A 14,590-nucleotide genomic window follows, 5' to 3' on the forward strand; every position below is an offset into this window, starting at 1 on the left:
CAACTCGCCCAAGCCTTCCCCATTTCTCCTTCTCCCAAATCCATTCAGCTGATGTTCTGAAAGAGCTGCAAAATCTGGACCCCTACAAATCAGCCGGGCTAGACAATCTGGACCCTTTCTTTCTAAAATTATCTGCCGAAATTGTTGCCACCCCTATTACTAGCCTGTTCAACCTCTCTTTCGTGTCGTCTGAGATTCCCAAAGATTGGAAAGCAGCTGCGGTCATCCCCCTCTTCAAAGGGGGACACACTCTTGACCCAAACTGCTACAGACCTATATCTATCCTACCGTGCCTTTCTAAGGTCTTCGAAAGCCAAGTCAACAAACAGATTACCGACCATTTCGAATCTCACCATACCTTCTCTGCTATGCAATCTGGTTTCAGAGCTGGTCATGGGTGCACCTCAGCCACGCTCAAGGTCCTAAACGATATCTTAACCGCCATCGATAAGAAACATTACTGTGCAGCCGTATTCATTGATCTGGCCAAGGCTTTCGACTCTGTCAATCACCACATCCTCATCGGCAGACTCGACAGCCTTGGTTTCTCAAATGATTGCCTCGCCTGGTTCACCAACTACTTCTCTGATAGAGTTCAGTGTGTCAAATCGGAGGGTCTGCTGTCCGGACCTCTGGCAGTCTCTATGGGGGTGCCACAGGGTTCAATTCTTGGACCGACTCTCTTCTCTGTATACATCAATGAGGTCGCTCTTGCTGCTGGTGAGTCTCTGATCCACCTCTACGCAGACGACACCATTCTGTATACTTCCGGCCCTTCTTTGGACACTGTGTTAACAACCCTCCAGGCAAGCTTCAATGCCATACAACTCTCCTTCCGTGGCCTCCAATTGCTCTTAAATACAAGTAAAACTAAATGCATGCTCTTTAACCGATCGCTACCTGCACGTACCCGCCTGTCCAACATCACTACTCTGGACGGCTCTGACTTAGAATACGTGGACAACTACAAATACTTAGGTGTCTGGTTAGACTGTAAACTCTCCTTCCAGACCCATATCAAACATCTCCAATCCAAAGTTAAATCTAGAATTGGCTTCCTATTTCGCAACAAAGCATCCTTCACTCATGCTGCCAAACATACCCTTGTAAAACTGACCATCCTACCAATCCTCGACTTTGGCGATGTCATTTACAAAATAGCCTCCAATACCCTACTCAACAAATTGGATGCAGTCTATCACAGTGCAATCCGTTTTGTCACCAAAGCCCCATATACTACCCACCATTGCAAAACTACCATTCCAGTGTTTTACTTGCTATATTGTATTTACTTTGCCACCATGGCCTTTTTTGCCTTTACCTCCCTTCTCACCTCATTTGCTCACATTGTATATAGACTTGTTTATACTGTCAAACTGCTTTGCTTTATCTTGGCCAGGTCGCAATTGTAAATGAGAACTTGTTCTCAACTTGCCTACCTGGTTAAATAAAGGTAAAATAAAAATTAAAAAAATAAATTGCATGTTAGTTCGTTGCGCATACAAGTGTTTTCTTTATCTTTTAGTGCAAAACAAAATAATGGATGCAGCTATGGTGGTAGCTAACTTATGTCTGAGTCTGACTGATACAGTGAACTAGGAGCAACAACCCGTAACGGTGTCACCAGCCTGAATCTGATCCAATCTGGAGCTACAGTAAAGCATAGACTTAGGGTGTAATTTGTTACCACACCTATAAAGTCAGAATTGTCTATAGCTTAAAAATGTATGAAAACAACAACATTTTCTTTTTGGTCCTAAATTAAGGTTAGGCATTAGGTTAGCAGTGTGTTTTAAGATTAGGGTTAGGTTTAAAATCACATTTTAATCTGGGATAGGCATCCCGCGAGTGGGACACCTGTCAACAACTTCCTGTGAAATTGGAGGGCGCGCAATTCAAATAAATAATCATAACAATTATGGATATTAAACATTTGGTACATACAAGTATCTTATATCTGTTAAAAGCTTAAATTCTTGTTAATCTAACTGCATCATCTGATTTACAATAGGATTTACAGTGAAAGCATACCATGTGATTGTTTGAGGATGGCGCCCCACATCAACATATTTTTTCAACCAGCACACTTCATAAAATCCCAAATAGCGATTAAATAATCATTTACTTCTTGAAAATCTTCCTTTGTTTGCAATCCAAAAGGGTCCCAGCTACAACATGCATGGTCGTTTTGTTATATCCTTCTTTATATCCCTAAAAAGTCAGTTTAGTTGGGGCCATTGATTTGAGTAATCAACTCGTTCAACATGCAGACAAAAGAATCCAAAAAGCTACCGCTAAACTTTGTTAAAACAAGTAAAACAAAGTTTCCATTTAAGCCTCAGGTACTGTACAATGTAACTAAACTATAATATTTCATACAGAAAGAAGTATGTTCAATAGAAAAGTATCAAGTGCGCGCACACAGACTGATTTCCTACTGTGATTCCCGGTTCCAAGACTCCAAATTCTTCCTCGTTTGGGAAGAAACAAGCCTGAACAAGCCTTGATCAAAGACTGTTGACATCTAGTGGAAGCCATAAAAATTGCAATCTGGGAGCCGGGTTTAACATTGTCCCTATACGTTGTAATGGAAGAGCATGGGATCTCAAAACCACAAATTCTGTTTGGTTTTTCTTTGGATATCCTCCTACCATATGAATTGTGTTATAGTCTCATGCATTATTTTAACATTTATACAAACCTCAGTGTTTTCTATCCAATGCTATCAATTATATGCATATCCTGGCTTCTGGGCCTGAGTAACAGGCAATTTATTTTGGGCACGTCAGTTAGACAGGAAGTGGAGAAAATAGGGGCCTAGCCCTAATTAAGAAGAGTAATTGTAGAAATAGGCAGGCTTTATGACTTTGTGGCTGTGGTAACTAGTGACGACCTAGAATTAGCTTGACCCTAGTTACTGCCCTGATTACACAGATGGCTTCATCAACAACGGTAATGTATGTTATGCCCGGTATGATAAACGAGTAGGTTAATTACACAGCCTAACAGATACAAGCAGTAGTCATTTTGGTTGTGAAGTGCATTATCAAAAAGCTTTGTCCTTTCTTTATAACAGAATGCAGTTCATCACTTGGCTGTCTAGTATATCACCCTGTCACAGTCAACCCCAGCTCATAAGATCAGGAAGTACATTGTTTATGAGTATTGCCTGCTGCAGTTGTTTGAGATGTCCAGTTTTCAGCCAAACATGCAACATAGAGAAGACCAGCAAGTGAACCCTCAGAATCACGCAGACATGCCCTCTCTGTGAGCATTCCTATAAATGGACAGGGAGGACACTTGAATCAGGTTGGTGACATTTGACCTGGTAAAAGGTCAAAACAGTTTTGAGTTTTGTCCCAATTTACCTTCATAACCTAGCCTGGTGGAACCAGCCTGATTGCTACGTTTCCCATTTTATTTTATTTCACTTCTCATATCATGATATCTGAAGTGAAATAGAAAGGTGAATGCATAGATCAGGTTGGTTCCACCATGAAGTTGGTCCCTCTCTGTTCGGACGGTGTTCGGCAGTCGAAGTCACCGACCTTCTAGCCATCGCAGATCCACTTTTCATTTTCTATTGGGTTTGTCTTGTTTTCCATCACACCTGGTTCCAATTCCATCAATTCCATGTTGTGTATTTAACCCTCTGTTCCCCCCCATGTCCTTGTCCGTAATTGTTTTCTTGTAGTGCTTGTGCAACGGTATGCTGGTATTTACCGGGTTTTGTTTGACCCATTTATTTGTATTGTTCTGTTGACGGTGGTTTATGGATATTAAACGACACCGTTGTAAATCAGTTTTTGCTCTCCTGCGCCTGACTTCTCTGCCTCCAGTATGCACCTCACTACATATCTAGCTGTTCTGGTGGAAAAAAAACTGCACTCCAGTAGTAAAGTTAGCAGGGCAAATTTAAATAAATGGCCCTAATGCTGCAAAAGAAAATGTAGTTCTGAAACCAAGAAAACAATATATAATCTGCCTGCTCCGTCTCCTGTAGATTGAAGAAACTCATTTGAATTGAATAATATCGTAAAGAGGCTAAAAAATAACTATTCACTATCTCAATGCCGGCCTCGTTGTAGACCTTGAACACCTTCTCGATGGCGTTGACGTACGCAGCCGTCCGCAGGTCCAGACCCAGGTTGTACTTACTGGCCGTACGCATGATTTGCTGCAGGGGGACAAAAACACACAAACACTAGTTAGATACCAGTTACACTGGCAAAACCAGTCACACACACTGACACAAACATACACAGACACATGGTGGTGTGATTGAGAGGTGCCCCGGGCCAGGGTGGGGGCATTGTCATTATCACAGTCTGTCTCATAGAGAACATATGATTAAATTCTAGGATCTGACTCATCGGCACTAACCTCACCAACACACGCAGACACACACGCACACAGACACACACGTGTACGCACGCTCACACTCTTACCCTGGCAGATCTCTCCATGGTGTAGGCCAGCCCAGAGTGAACAATGTCCTTCTCAGAAGCACCCTGGAGTGGAGAGAGGAAGGAAATATGTGTTATCAAACTGCCAACACATTAGATCATTTCCATACCACATAGGTTGTGTGTGTGTGTGTGTGTGTGTGTGTGTGTGTGTGTGTGTGTGTGTGTGTGTGTGTGTGTGTGTGTGTGTGTGTGTGTGTGTGTGTGTGTGTGTGTGTGTGTGTGTGTGTGTGTGTGTGTGTGTGTGCTCACAGCGACTCTGGTCTGGAAGTCAGCGGTGGGAACAACAGGGATTGGTCCTCCCTGCTTTCCAAACTCTCCTGAATGGACACTGAGAGACAGCGAGGGATCGAGAGATAAATAGTTAGATGGCAATGTAGCAATGTAACCTGATCATTGGCAACCATCGTATTTTCAAGTATATCCAGTCGATCAACATTCATCCCTGAAGTTTCATCTGGGTTCACTCACACATTTCAGATTAGTATTGTTATCTTTTATTCAAAACCTGAACGTCAGAAAGTAGTATCTGTCTATCTGACACGTCACCTTAAATGAACCTACGTTACATACGAGAGTGGCCAGCGGAAATATCACCAGTTACACTTCTTTCGCGGTCATCTTTTCAGTTGTCCTTACAACTCTGAAAACACAGAGACCATTTCCTAGAGAAGACACAGTACTGTATCTCCTGCTACACCGAGGTTGTTAAAGGAAGAGGAAAAGGCTTCAGAACTGAACGAACACAGATCTTCTACAGACCGAGAGACGAGATCAGAAAGCGGACACACAGCTCCAGAGTGAGTACAGATTAAAGACTTCCAATATTAGTCAAGGAAATACAGGGCCCTGCTCCTAATATTTAACCTGGCTATTTTGTGAAAGAGAATATGTTGTTAATGAGTGACCTAGATAATAAATACATTAACATCTTTATTACAGGTGTAAGTAAACAAAGAGTCAAAGGAAATCGAGTTGCCACATCTAGAAATGGCAGAGGTAAAACAACCGAACATATTGCCCCCCCTCATCCCCTATCCTGAGGGGATGACAGATAAAAAAAAAGAAAAAAGAGACATTTTGCATGAAAATCCAGAGACTTTATATCGTGATGTAAAAAAAAATGCTCCATGCGACCTCATTTTCTACACAACAAACGGTTCTACATGGGAAGAGGAAATACTGAAACACTATCCTGAGGGAAAACAGTGGAGAAAAATTCAAGATGGCAAACAACTGAAAACGAAGGCAGGCACTATAAATGTGTATGATACTGGGACAATCATGGTGCAGGATAATAGTGAGACGTTAAAGATATTCCCAAATGATTTCCCAGCCTTGAGAGAGAGAGTGAGAAAGAGCGTCAGGACGACAGAGGATGTCTTGAAGAAAATGGCAGAGCTAGGCCTTGAGGAAAGTGGAGAGCAGAGGAAAAGAGAGAGCGAGGACATAAAAGAGGAAGACATAAAACAGGAAGACATAAAGGGGGAAATTAAGGAAGAGGTGGAAGGAGGAAAAGGGAAGCACTGAACATTCCAGGGCAGATCAGAAGAGAAACATTATTTTACGGGATGTATAATTTGACGAACAGTTATAATAAAGCCTGCTGTTCATCTCACCTTATTATTTGAATGTTGTATCTTTTACCTTTTAATGTTTGTTTTTTATTGAGCTTGTATGAAAAAATGCATTCATAAGTGCTCACAATCATTATCTTGCTTTGGTTATAGTTTATCACTTTCCCAATGATAAAGGTGCTTAAAGCAAAAAGGTGGTGGTCCCTGTGAATTTCCCCAGCAATATGTGTTTCATATTGTTTCAAAATGTGTGCTCTAAAATGTATCAAGATTTTTGAAACACAATTCTAATAAAGTTTGATTTAACAAGTGTCAGGAGTCAGGACATACTATATGTACAGTACCCTGCCCCCATATCCCAATTTTTGCCACCTGTAAGTGAGAAACCTACATGACAAGTATTGACCGTGTATTGTGTTCCCTATGGTTAAAGAACAGAGCAGAAGCGCTGAACTCTGTTCAGAACTCAGACCTACAGGTTATGGAACATTTGCTCTTTTAGTATTTCTGCAGTATGTTTCCTCAAGGAGAAGGCTTCCCACTTCTATGTCAAAGATAATGCAACAAAAACACTTTAGTGAATACTACAGTAATGTGCCCAAAAACACAACAGTAAACACTACAGGATACTACAGTCCGCAAAAACGCTACAGTAATTACTATAGTGTATATATACACACACTACTCTTTTTTACACAGCATTTATACTATAGTATACTGCAGTAAATACTATTCACTGTAGTGTTTCTGCAGACTCCAGTCCGCAAAAACACTGCAGTGAAATGGAGAACAGAGAAAAATGAGTGTCCACTTGCCGGAGAGGTGAGTCCCTGGATGACTCTTTTCCAGTTGCTAGTGAAAGTCTACACACACCTTGCACTGTCTGCACTGTCCTGCCTTAAGGAATTATCTGTGTAGGTCACACTACTTCTCAAAAGCGCATCGCCTGTTTTTCCAAACAGTGAGTTTCGAAGGGGCACTGGCACTCTGGATCAGATCAAATGGTGTTTGTCACGTGCCGAAAAAACAGACTTTAGGGTGACGTTTACTAACGTTTACTTACAAGCTGGGAAACCATTTGATTAAAGAGTGACTGTCCCTGTAAAGCAAGTAACTCTTTGAAAACAGCTTATGTGGCATCGATATGAGTCAGACACATTTTGACTACAAAGGGGCCTCCTGAGTGGCGCAGTGGTGTAAGACACTGCATTGCAGTGCTATAGGTGTCACTACAGACCCAGGTTCGATCCTGGGCTGTCAAAGCCGGCCACGATCAGGAGACCCATGAGGCAGCGCACAATCGGCCCAGTGTCGTCCGAGTTAGGGGTGGATTTGGCCGGCCTAAATGTTCTTCTCCCATTGCACTCTAGTGAATCTTTGTGGTGGGCACATGTACACTGACTGGGGTTGCCAGTTGTCTGGTGCGGCTTGGCAGGGTTGTTTTTTAGAGGACGCGTGTCTCTTGACCTTTGACTCTCCCGAGTCCGTACGGGAGTTGCAGCAATGCAACAAGACTGTAACTACCAATTGGCGGTAAAAATGTAAATGGAAACATTTTGGTCATAAAGTCAGTCCCGTCTAAAATTGAGTTTAGAACCAGAGTAAATTAAAGTTGGGTTTGGATTACAATTATGTCAACAAATCATGCCCCCTTTTGCCAAGCTCCACGTGCAAATCACCCCTTTGTCCACTTTGCTTCCCTTCATTGAATGGGGCTCCATTGTTTCATAGCCCCCAAAGCATTCAAAGGATCACGGGCCCTATACAGATTGATCATGCATCCACAGCCAAAGTTCTATGGTTGACATGCTCTGCTGAAGGACCCCAGCTAGTATGCAGAATAGGTGCTTGGAGTTGGTCGTCTCCCAATTATGCAGCAGTAACGCCTGCTTGGTCTGCAACGACCGGTAGTGGTCAGTATAACCAGAGATACTGAAATATAATGACTTCTGGTATAACTTAGCTAACGCCGTTAAATAACGTTATTGCTGGTTATGGAGGTAACCATATTATTTTATAAAGTGAGGCAGGCTAGCTAATGTTAGCCTACAAGGCAGATTTGCATGTTAGTTCGTTGCGCATACAAGTGTTTTCTTTATCTTTTAGTGCAAAACAAAATAATGGATGCAGCTATGGTGGTAGCTAACTTATGTCTGAGTCTGACTGATACAGTGAACTAGGAGCAACAACCCGTAACGGTGTCACCAGCCTGAATCTGATCCAATCTGGAGCTACAGTAAAGCATAGACTTAGGGTGTAATTTGTTACCACACCTATAAAGTCAGAGTTGTCTATAGCTTAAAAATGTATGAAAACAACAACATTTTCTTTTTGGTCCTAAATTAAGGTTAGGCATTAGGTTAGCAGTGTGTTTTAAGATTAGGGTTAGGTTTAAAATCACATTTTAATCTGGGATAGGCATCCCGCGAGTGGGACACCTGTCAACAACTTCCTGTGAAATTGGAGGGCGCGCAATTCAAATAAATAATCATAACAATTATGGACATTAAACATTTGGTACATACAAGTATCTTATATCTGTTAAAAGCTTAAATTCTTGTTAATCTAACTGCATCATCTGATTTACAATAGGATTTACAGTGAAAGCATACCATGTGATTGTTTGAGGATGGCGCCCCACATCAACATATTTTTTCAACCAGCACACTTCATAAAATCCCAAATAGCGATTAAATAATCATTTACTTCTTGAAAATCTTCCTTTGTTTGCAATCCAAAAGGGTCCCAGCTACAACATGCATGGTCGTTTTGTTATATCCTTCTTTATATCCCTAAAAGTCAGTTTAGTTGGGGCCATTGATTTGAGTAATCAACTCGTTCAACATGCAGACAAAAGAATCCAAAAGCTACCGCTAAACTTTGTTAAAACAAGTAAAACAAAGTTTCCATTTAAGCCTCAGGTACTGTACAATGTAACTAAACTATAATATTTCATACAGAAAGAAGTATGTTCAATAGAAAAGTATCAAGTGCGCGCACACAGACTGATTTCCTACTGTGATTCCCGGTTCCAAGACTCCAAATTCTTCCTCGTTTGGGAAGAAACAAGCCTGAACAAGCCTTGATCAAAGACTGTTGACATCTAGTGGAAGCCATAAAAATTGCAATCTGGGAGCCGGGTTTAACATTGTCCCTATACGTTGTAATGGAAGAGCATGGGATCTCAAAACCACAAATTCTGTTTGGTTTTTCTTTGGATATCCTCCTACCATATGAATTGTGTTATAGTCTCATGCATTATTTTAACATTTATACAAACCTCAGTGTTTTCTATCCAATGCTATCAATTATATGCATATCCTGGCTTCTGGGCCTGAGTAACAGGCAATTTATTTTGGGCACGTCAGTTAGACAGGAAGTGGAGAAAATAGGGGCCTAGCCCTAATTAAGAAGAGTAATTGTAGAAATAGGCAGGCTTTATGACTTTGTGGCTGTGGTAACTAGTGACGACCTAGAATTAGCTTGACCCTAGTTACTGCCCTGATTACACAGATGGCTTCATCAACAACGGTAATGTATGTTATGCCCGGTATGATAAACGAGTAGGTTAATTACACAGCCTAACAGATACAAGCAGTAGTCATTTTGGTTGTGAAGTGCATTATCAAAAAGCTTTGTCCTTTCTTTATAACAGAATGCAGTTCATCACTTGGCTGTCTAGTATATCACCCTGTCACAGTCAACCCCAGCTCATAAGATCAGGAAGTACATTGTTTATGAGTATTGCCTGCTGCAGTTGTTTGAGATGTCCAGTTTTCAGCCAAACATGCAACATAGAGAAGACCAGCAAGTGAACCCTCAGAATCACGCAGACATGCCCTCTCTGTGAGCATTCCTATAAATGGACAGGGAGGACACTTGAATCAGGTTGGTGACATTTGACCTGGTAAAAGGTCAAAACAGTTTTGAGTTTTGTCCCAATTTACCTTCATAACCTAGCCTGGTGGAACCAGCCTGATTGCTACGTTTCCCATTTTATTTTATTTCACTTCTCATATCATGATATCTGAAGTGAAATAGAAAGGTGAATGCATAGATCAGGTTGGTTCCACCATGAAGTTGGTCCCTCTCTGTTCGGACGGTGTTCGGCAGTCGAAGTCACCGACCTTCTAGCCATCGCAGATCCACTTTTCATTTTCTATTGGGTTTGTCTTGTTTTCCATCACACCTGGTTCCAATTCCATCAATTCCATGTTGTGTATTTAACCCTCTGTTCCCCCATGTCCTTGTCCGTAATTGTTTTCTTGTAGTGCTTGTGCAACGGTATGCTGGTATTTACCGGGTTTTGTTTGACCCATTTATTTGTATTGTTCTGTTGACGGTGGTTTATGGATATTAAACGACACCGTTGTAAATCAGTTTTTGCTCTCCTGCGCCTGACTTCTCTGCCTCCAGTATGCACCTCACTACATATCTAGCTGTTCTGGTGGAAAAAAACTGCACTCCAGTAGTAAAGATAGCAGGGCAAATTTAAATAAATGGCCCTAATGCTGCAAAAGAAAATGTAGTTCTGAAACCAAGAAAACAATATATAATCTGCCTGCTCCGTCTCCTGTAGATTAAAGAAACTCATTTGAATTGAATAATATCGTAAAGAGGCTAAAAATAACTATTCACTATCTCAATGCCGGCCTCGTTGTAGACCTTGAACACCTTCTCGATGGCGTTGACGTACGCAGCCGTCCGCAGGTCCAGACCCAGGTTGTACTTACTGGCCGTACGCATGATTTGCTGCAGGGGGACAAAAACACACAAACACTAGTTAGATACCAGTTACACTGGCAAAACCAGTCACACACACTGACACAAACATACACAGACACATGGTGGTGTGATTGAGAGGTGCCCCGGGCCAGGGTGGGGGCATTGTCATTATCACAGTCTGTCTCATAGAGAACATATGATTAAATTCTAGGATCTGACTCATCGGCACTAACCTCACCAACACACGCAGACACACACGCACACAGACACACACGTGTACGCACGCTCACACTCTTACCCTGGCAGATCTCTCCATGGTGTAGGCCAGCCCAGAGTGAACAATGTCCTTCTCAGAAGCACCCTGGAGTGGAGAGAGGAAGGAAATATGTGTTATCAAACTGCCAACACATTAGATCATTTCCATACCACATAGGTTGTGTGTGTGTGTGTGTGTGTGTGTGTGTGTGTGTGTGTGTGTGTGTGTGTGTGTGTGTGTGTGTGTGTGTGTGTGTGTGTGTGTGTGTGTGTGTGTGTGCTCACAGCGACTCTGGTCTGGAAGTCAGCGGTGGGAACAACAGGGATCGGTCCTCCCTGCTTTCCAAACTCTCCTGAATGGACACTGAGAGACAGCGAGGGATCGAGAGATAAATAGTTAGATGGCAATGTAGCAATGTAACCTGATCATTGGCAACCATCGTATTTTCAAGTATATCCAGTCGATCAACATTCATCCCTGAAGTTTCATCTGGGTTCACTCACACATTTCAGATTAGTATTGTTATCTTTTATTCAAAACCTGAACGTCAGAAAGTAGTATCTGTCTATCTGACACGTCACCTTAAATGAACCTACGTTACATACGAGAGTGGCCAGCGGAAATATCACCAGTTACACTTCTTTCGCGGTCATCTTTTCAGTTGTCCTTACAACTCTGAAAACACAGAGACCATTTCCTAGAGAAGACACAGTACTGTATCTCCTGCTACACCGAGGTTGTTAAAGGAAGAGGAAAAGGCTTCAGAACTGAACGAACACAGATCTTCTACAGACCGAGAGACGAGATCAGAAAGCGGACACACAGCTCCAGAGTGAGTACAGATTAAAGACTTCCAATATTAGTCAAGGAAATACAGGGCCCTGCTCCTAATATTTAACCTGGCTATTTTGTGAAAGAGAATATGTTGTTAATGAGTGACCTAGATAATAAATACATTAACATCTTTATTACAGGTGTAAGTAAACAAAGAGTCAAAGGAAATCGAGTTGCCACATCTAGAAATGGCAGAGGTAAAACAACCGAACATATTGCCCCCCCTCATCCCCTATCCTGAGGGGATGACAGATAAAAAAAAAGAAAAAAGAGACATTTTGCATAAAAATCCAGAGACTTTATATCGTGATGAAAAAAAAAATGCTCCATGCGACCTCATTTTCTACACAACAAACGGTTCTACATGGGAAGAGGAAATACTGAAACACTATCCTGAGGGAAAACAGTGGAGAAAAATTCAAGATGGCAAACAACTGAAAACGAAGGCAGGCACTATAAATGTGTATGATACTGGGACAATCATGGTGCAGGATAATAGTGAGACGTTAAAGATATTCCCAAATGATTTCCCAGCCTTGAGAGAGAGAGTGAGAAAGAGCGTCGGGACGACAGAGGATGTCTTGAAGAAAATGGCAGAGCTAGGCCTTGAGGAAAGTGGAGAGCAGAGGAAAAGAGAGAGCGAGGACATAAAAGAGGAAGACATAAAACAGGAAGACATAAAGGGGGAAATTAAGGAAGAGGTGGAAGGAGGAAAAGGGAAGCACTGAACATTCCAGGGCAGATCAGAAGAGAAACATTATTTTACGGGATGTATAATTTGACGAACAGTTATAATAAAGCCTGCTGTTCATCTCACCTTATTATTTGAATGTTGTATCTTTTACCTTTTAATGTTTGTTTTTTATTGAGCTTGTATGAAAAAATGCATTCATAAGTGCTCACAATCATTATCTTGCTTTGGTTATAGTTTATCACTTTCCCAATGATAAAGGTGCTTAAAGCAAAAAGGTGGTGGTCCCTGTGAATTTCCCCAGCAATATGTGTTTCATATTGTTTCAAAATGTGTGCTCTAAAATGTATCAAGATTTTTGAAACACAATTCTAATAAAGTTTGATTTAACAAGTGTCAGGAGTCAGGACATACTATATGTACAGTACCCTGCCCCCATATCCCAATTTTTGCCACCTGTAAGTGAGAAACCTACATGACAAGTATTGACCGTGTATTGTGTTCCCTATGGTTAAAGAACAGAGCAGAAGCGCTGAACTCTGTTCAGAACTCAGACCTACAGGTTATGGAACATTTGCTCTTTTAGTATTTCTGCAGTATGTTTCCTCAAGGAGAAGGCTTCCCACTTCTATGTCAAAGATAATGCAACAAAAACACTTTAGTGAATACTACAGTAATGTGCCCAAAAACACAACAGTAAACACTACAGGATACTACAGTCCGCAAAAACGCTACAGTAATTACTATAGTGTATATATACACACACTACTCTTTTTTACACAGCATTTATACTATAGTATACTGCAGTAAATACTATTCACTGTAGTGTTTCTGCAGACTCCAGTCCGCAAAAACACTGCAGTGAAATGGAGAACAGAGAAAATGAGTGTCCACTTGCCGGAGAGGTGAGTCCCTGGATGACTCTTTTCCAGTTGCTAGTGAAAGTCTACACACACCTTGCACTGTCTGCACTGTCCTGCCTTAAGGAATTATCTGTGTAGGTCACACTACTTCTCAAAAGCGCATCGCCTGTTTTTCCAAACAGTGAGTTTCGAAGGGGCACTGGCACTCTGGATCAGATCAAATGGTGTTTGTCACGTGCCGAAAAAACAGACTTTAGGGTGACGTTTACTAACGTTTACTTACAAGCTGGGAAACCATTTGATTAAAGAGTGACTGTCCCTGTAAAGCAAGTAACTCTTTGAAAACAGCTTATGTGGCATCGATATGAGTCAGACACATTTTGACTACAAAGGGGCCTCCTGAGTGGCGCAGTGGTGTAAGACACTGCATTGCAGTGCTATAGGTGTCACTACAGACCCAGGTTCGATCCTGGGCTGTCAAAGCCGGCCACGATCAGGAGACCCATGAGGCAGCGCACAATCGGCCCAGTGTCGTCCGAGTTAGGGGTGGATTTGGCCGGCCTAAATGTTCTTCTCCCATTGCACTCTAGTGAATCTTTGTGGTGGGCACATGTACACTGACTGGGGTTGCCAGTTGTCTGGTGCGGCTTGGCAGGGTTGTTTTTTAGAGGACGCGTGTCTCTTGACCTTTGACTCTCCCGAGTCCGTACGGGAGTTGCAGCAATGCAACAAGACTGTAACTACCAATTGGCGGTAAAAATGTAAATGGAAACATTTTGGTCATAAAGTCAGTCCCGTCTAAAATTGAGTTTAGAACCAGAGTAAATTAAAGTTGGGTTTGGATTACAATTATGTCAACAAATCATGCCCCCTTTTGCCAAGCTCCACGTGCAAATCACCCCTTTGTCCACTTTGCTTCCCTTCATTGAATGGGGCTCCATTGTTTCATAGCCCCCAAAGCATTCAAAGGATCACGGGCCCTATACAGATTGATCATGCATCCACAGCCAAAGTTCTATGGTTGACATGCTCTGCTGAAGGACCCCAGCTAGTATGCAGAATAGGTGCTTGGAGTTGGTCGTCTCCCAATTATGCAGCAGTAACGCCTGCTTGGTCTGCAACGACCGGTAGTGGTCAGTATAACCAGAGATACTGAAATATAATGACTTCTGGTATAA

General features: G+C 41.9%; 1 protein-coding gene across 1 annotated transcript; it reads right to left on the reverse strand.

Annotated features, from left to right (window-relative positions):
* Positions 1-4,448: 4,448 nt before the first annotated feature.
* LOC112224768 (glutamate dehydrogenase, mitochondrial) lies at positions 4,449-13,918 on the reverse strand. Its single transcript, XM_042306301.1, has 6 exons — positions 13,870-13,918; positions 11,309-11,445; positions 11,067-11,129; positions 10,682-10,795; positions 4,719-4,797; positions 4,449-4,511 (listed from the first exon to the last, which is right to left on the reverse strand). Exons 1-5 carry the CDS (start codon positions 13,916-13,918, stop codon positions 4,738-4,740), a joined length of 423 nt encoding a protein of 140 aa, XP_042162235.1. The 3' UTR covers positions 4,449-4,511; positions 4,719-4,737.
* Between the last annotated feature and the right edge of the window lie 672 nt (positions 13,919-14,590).

The sequence above is a fragment of the Oncorhynchus tshawytscha genome, linkage group LG25, assembly GCF_018296145.1.
Source record: "Oncorhynchus tshawytscha isolate Ot180627B linkage group LG25, Otsh_v2.0, whole genome shotgun sequence".
NCBI classification, from domain to species: Eukaryota; Metazoa; Chordata; class Actinopteri; order Salmoniformes; family Salmonidae; genus Oncorhynchus; species Oncorhynchus tshawytscha.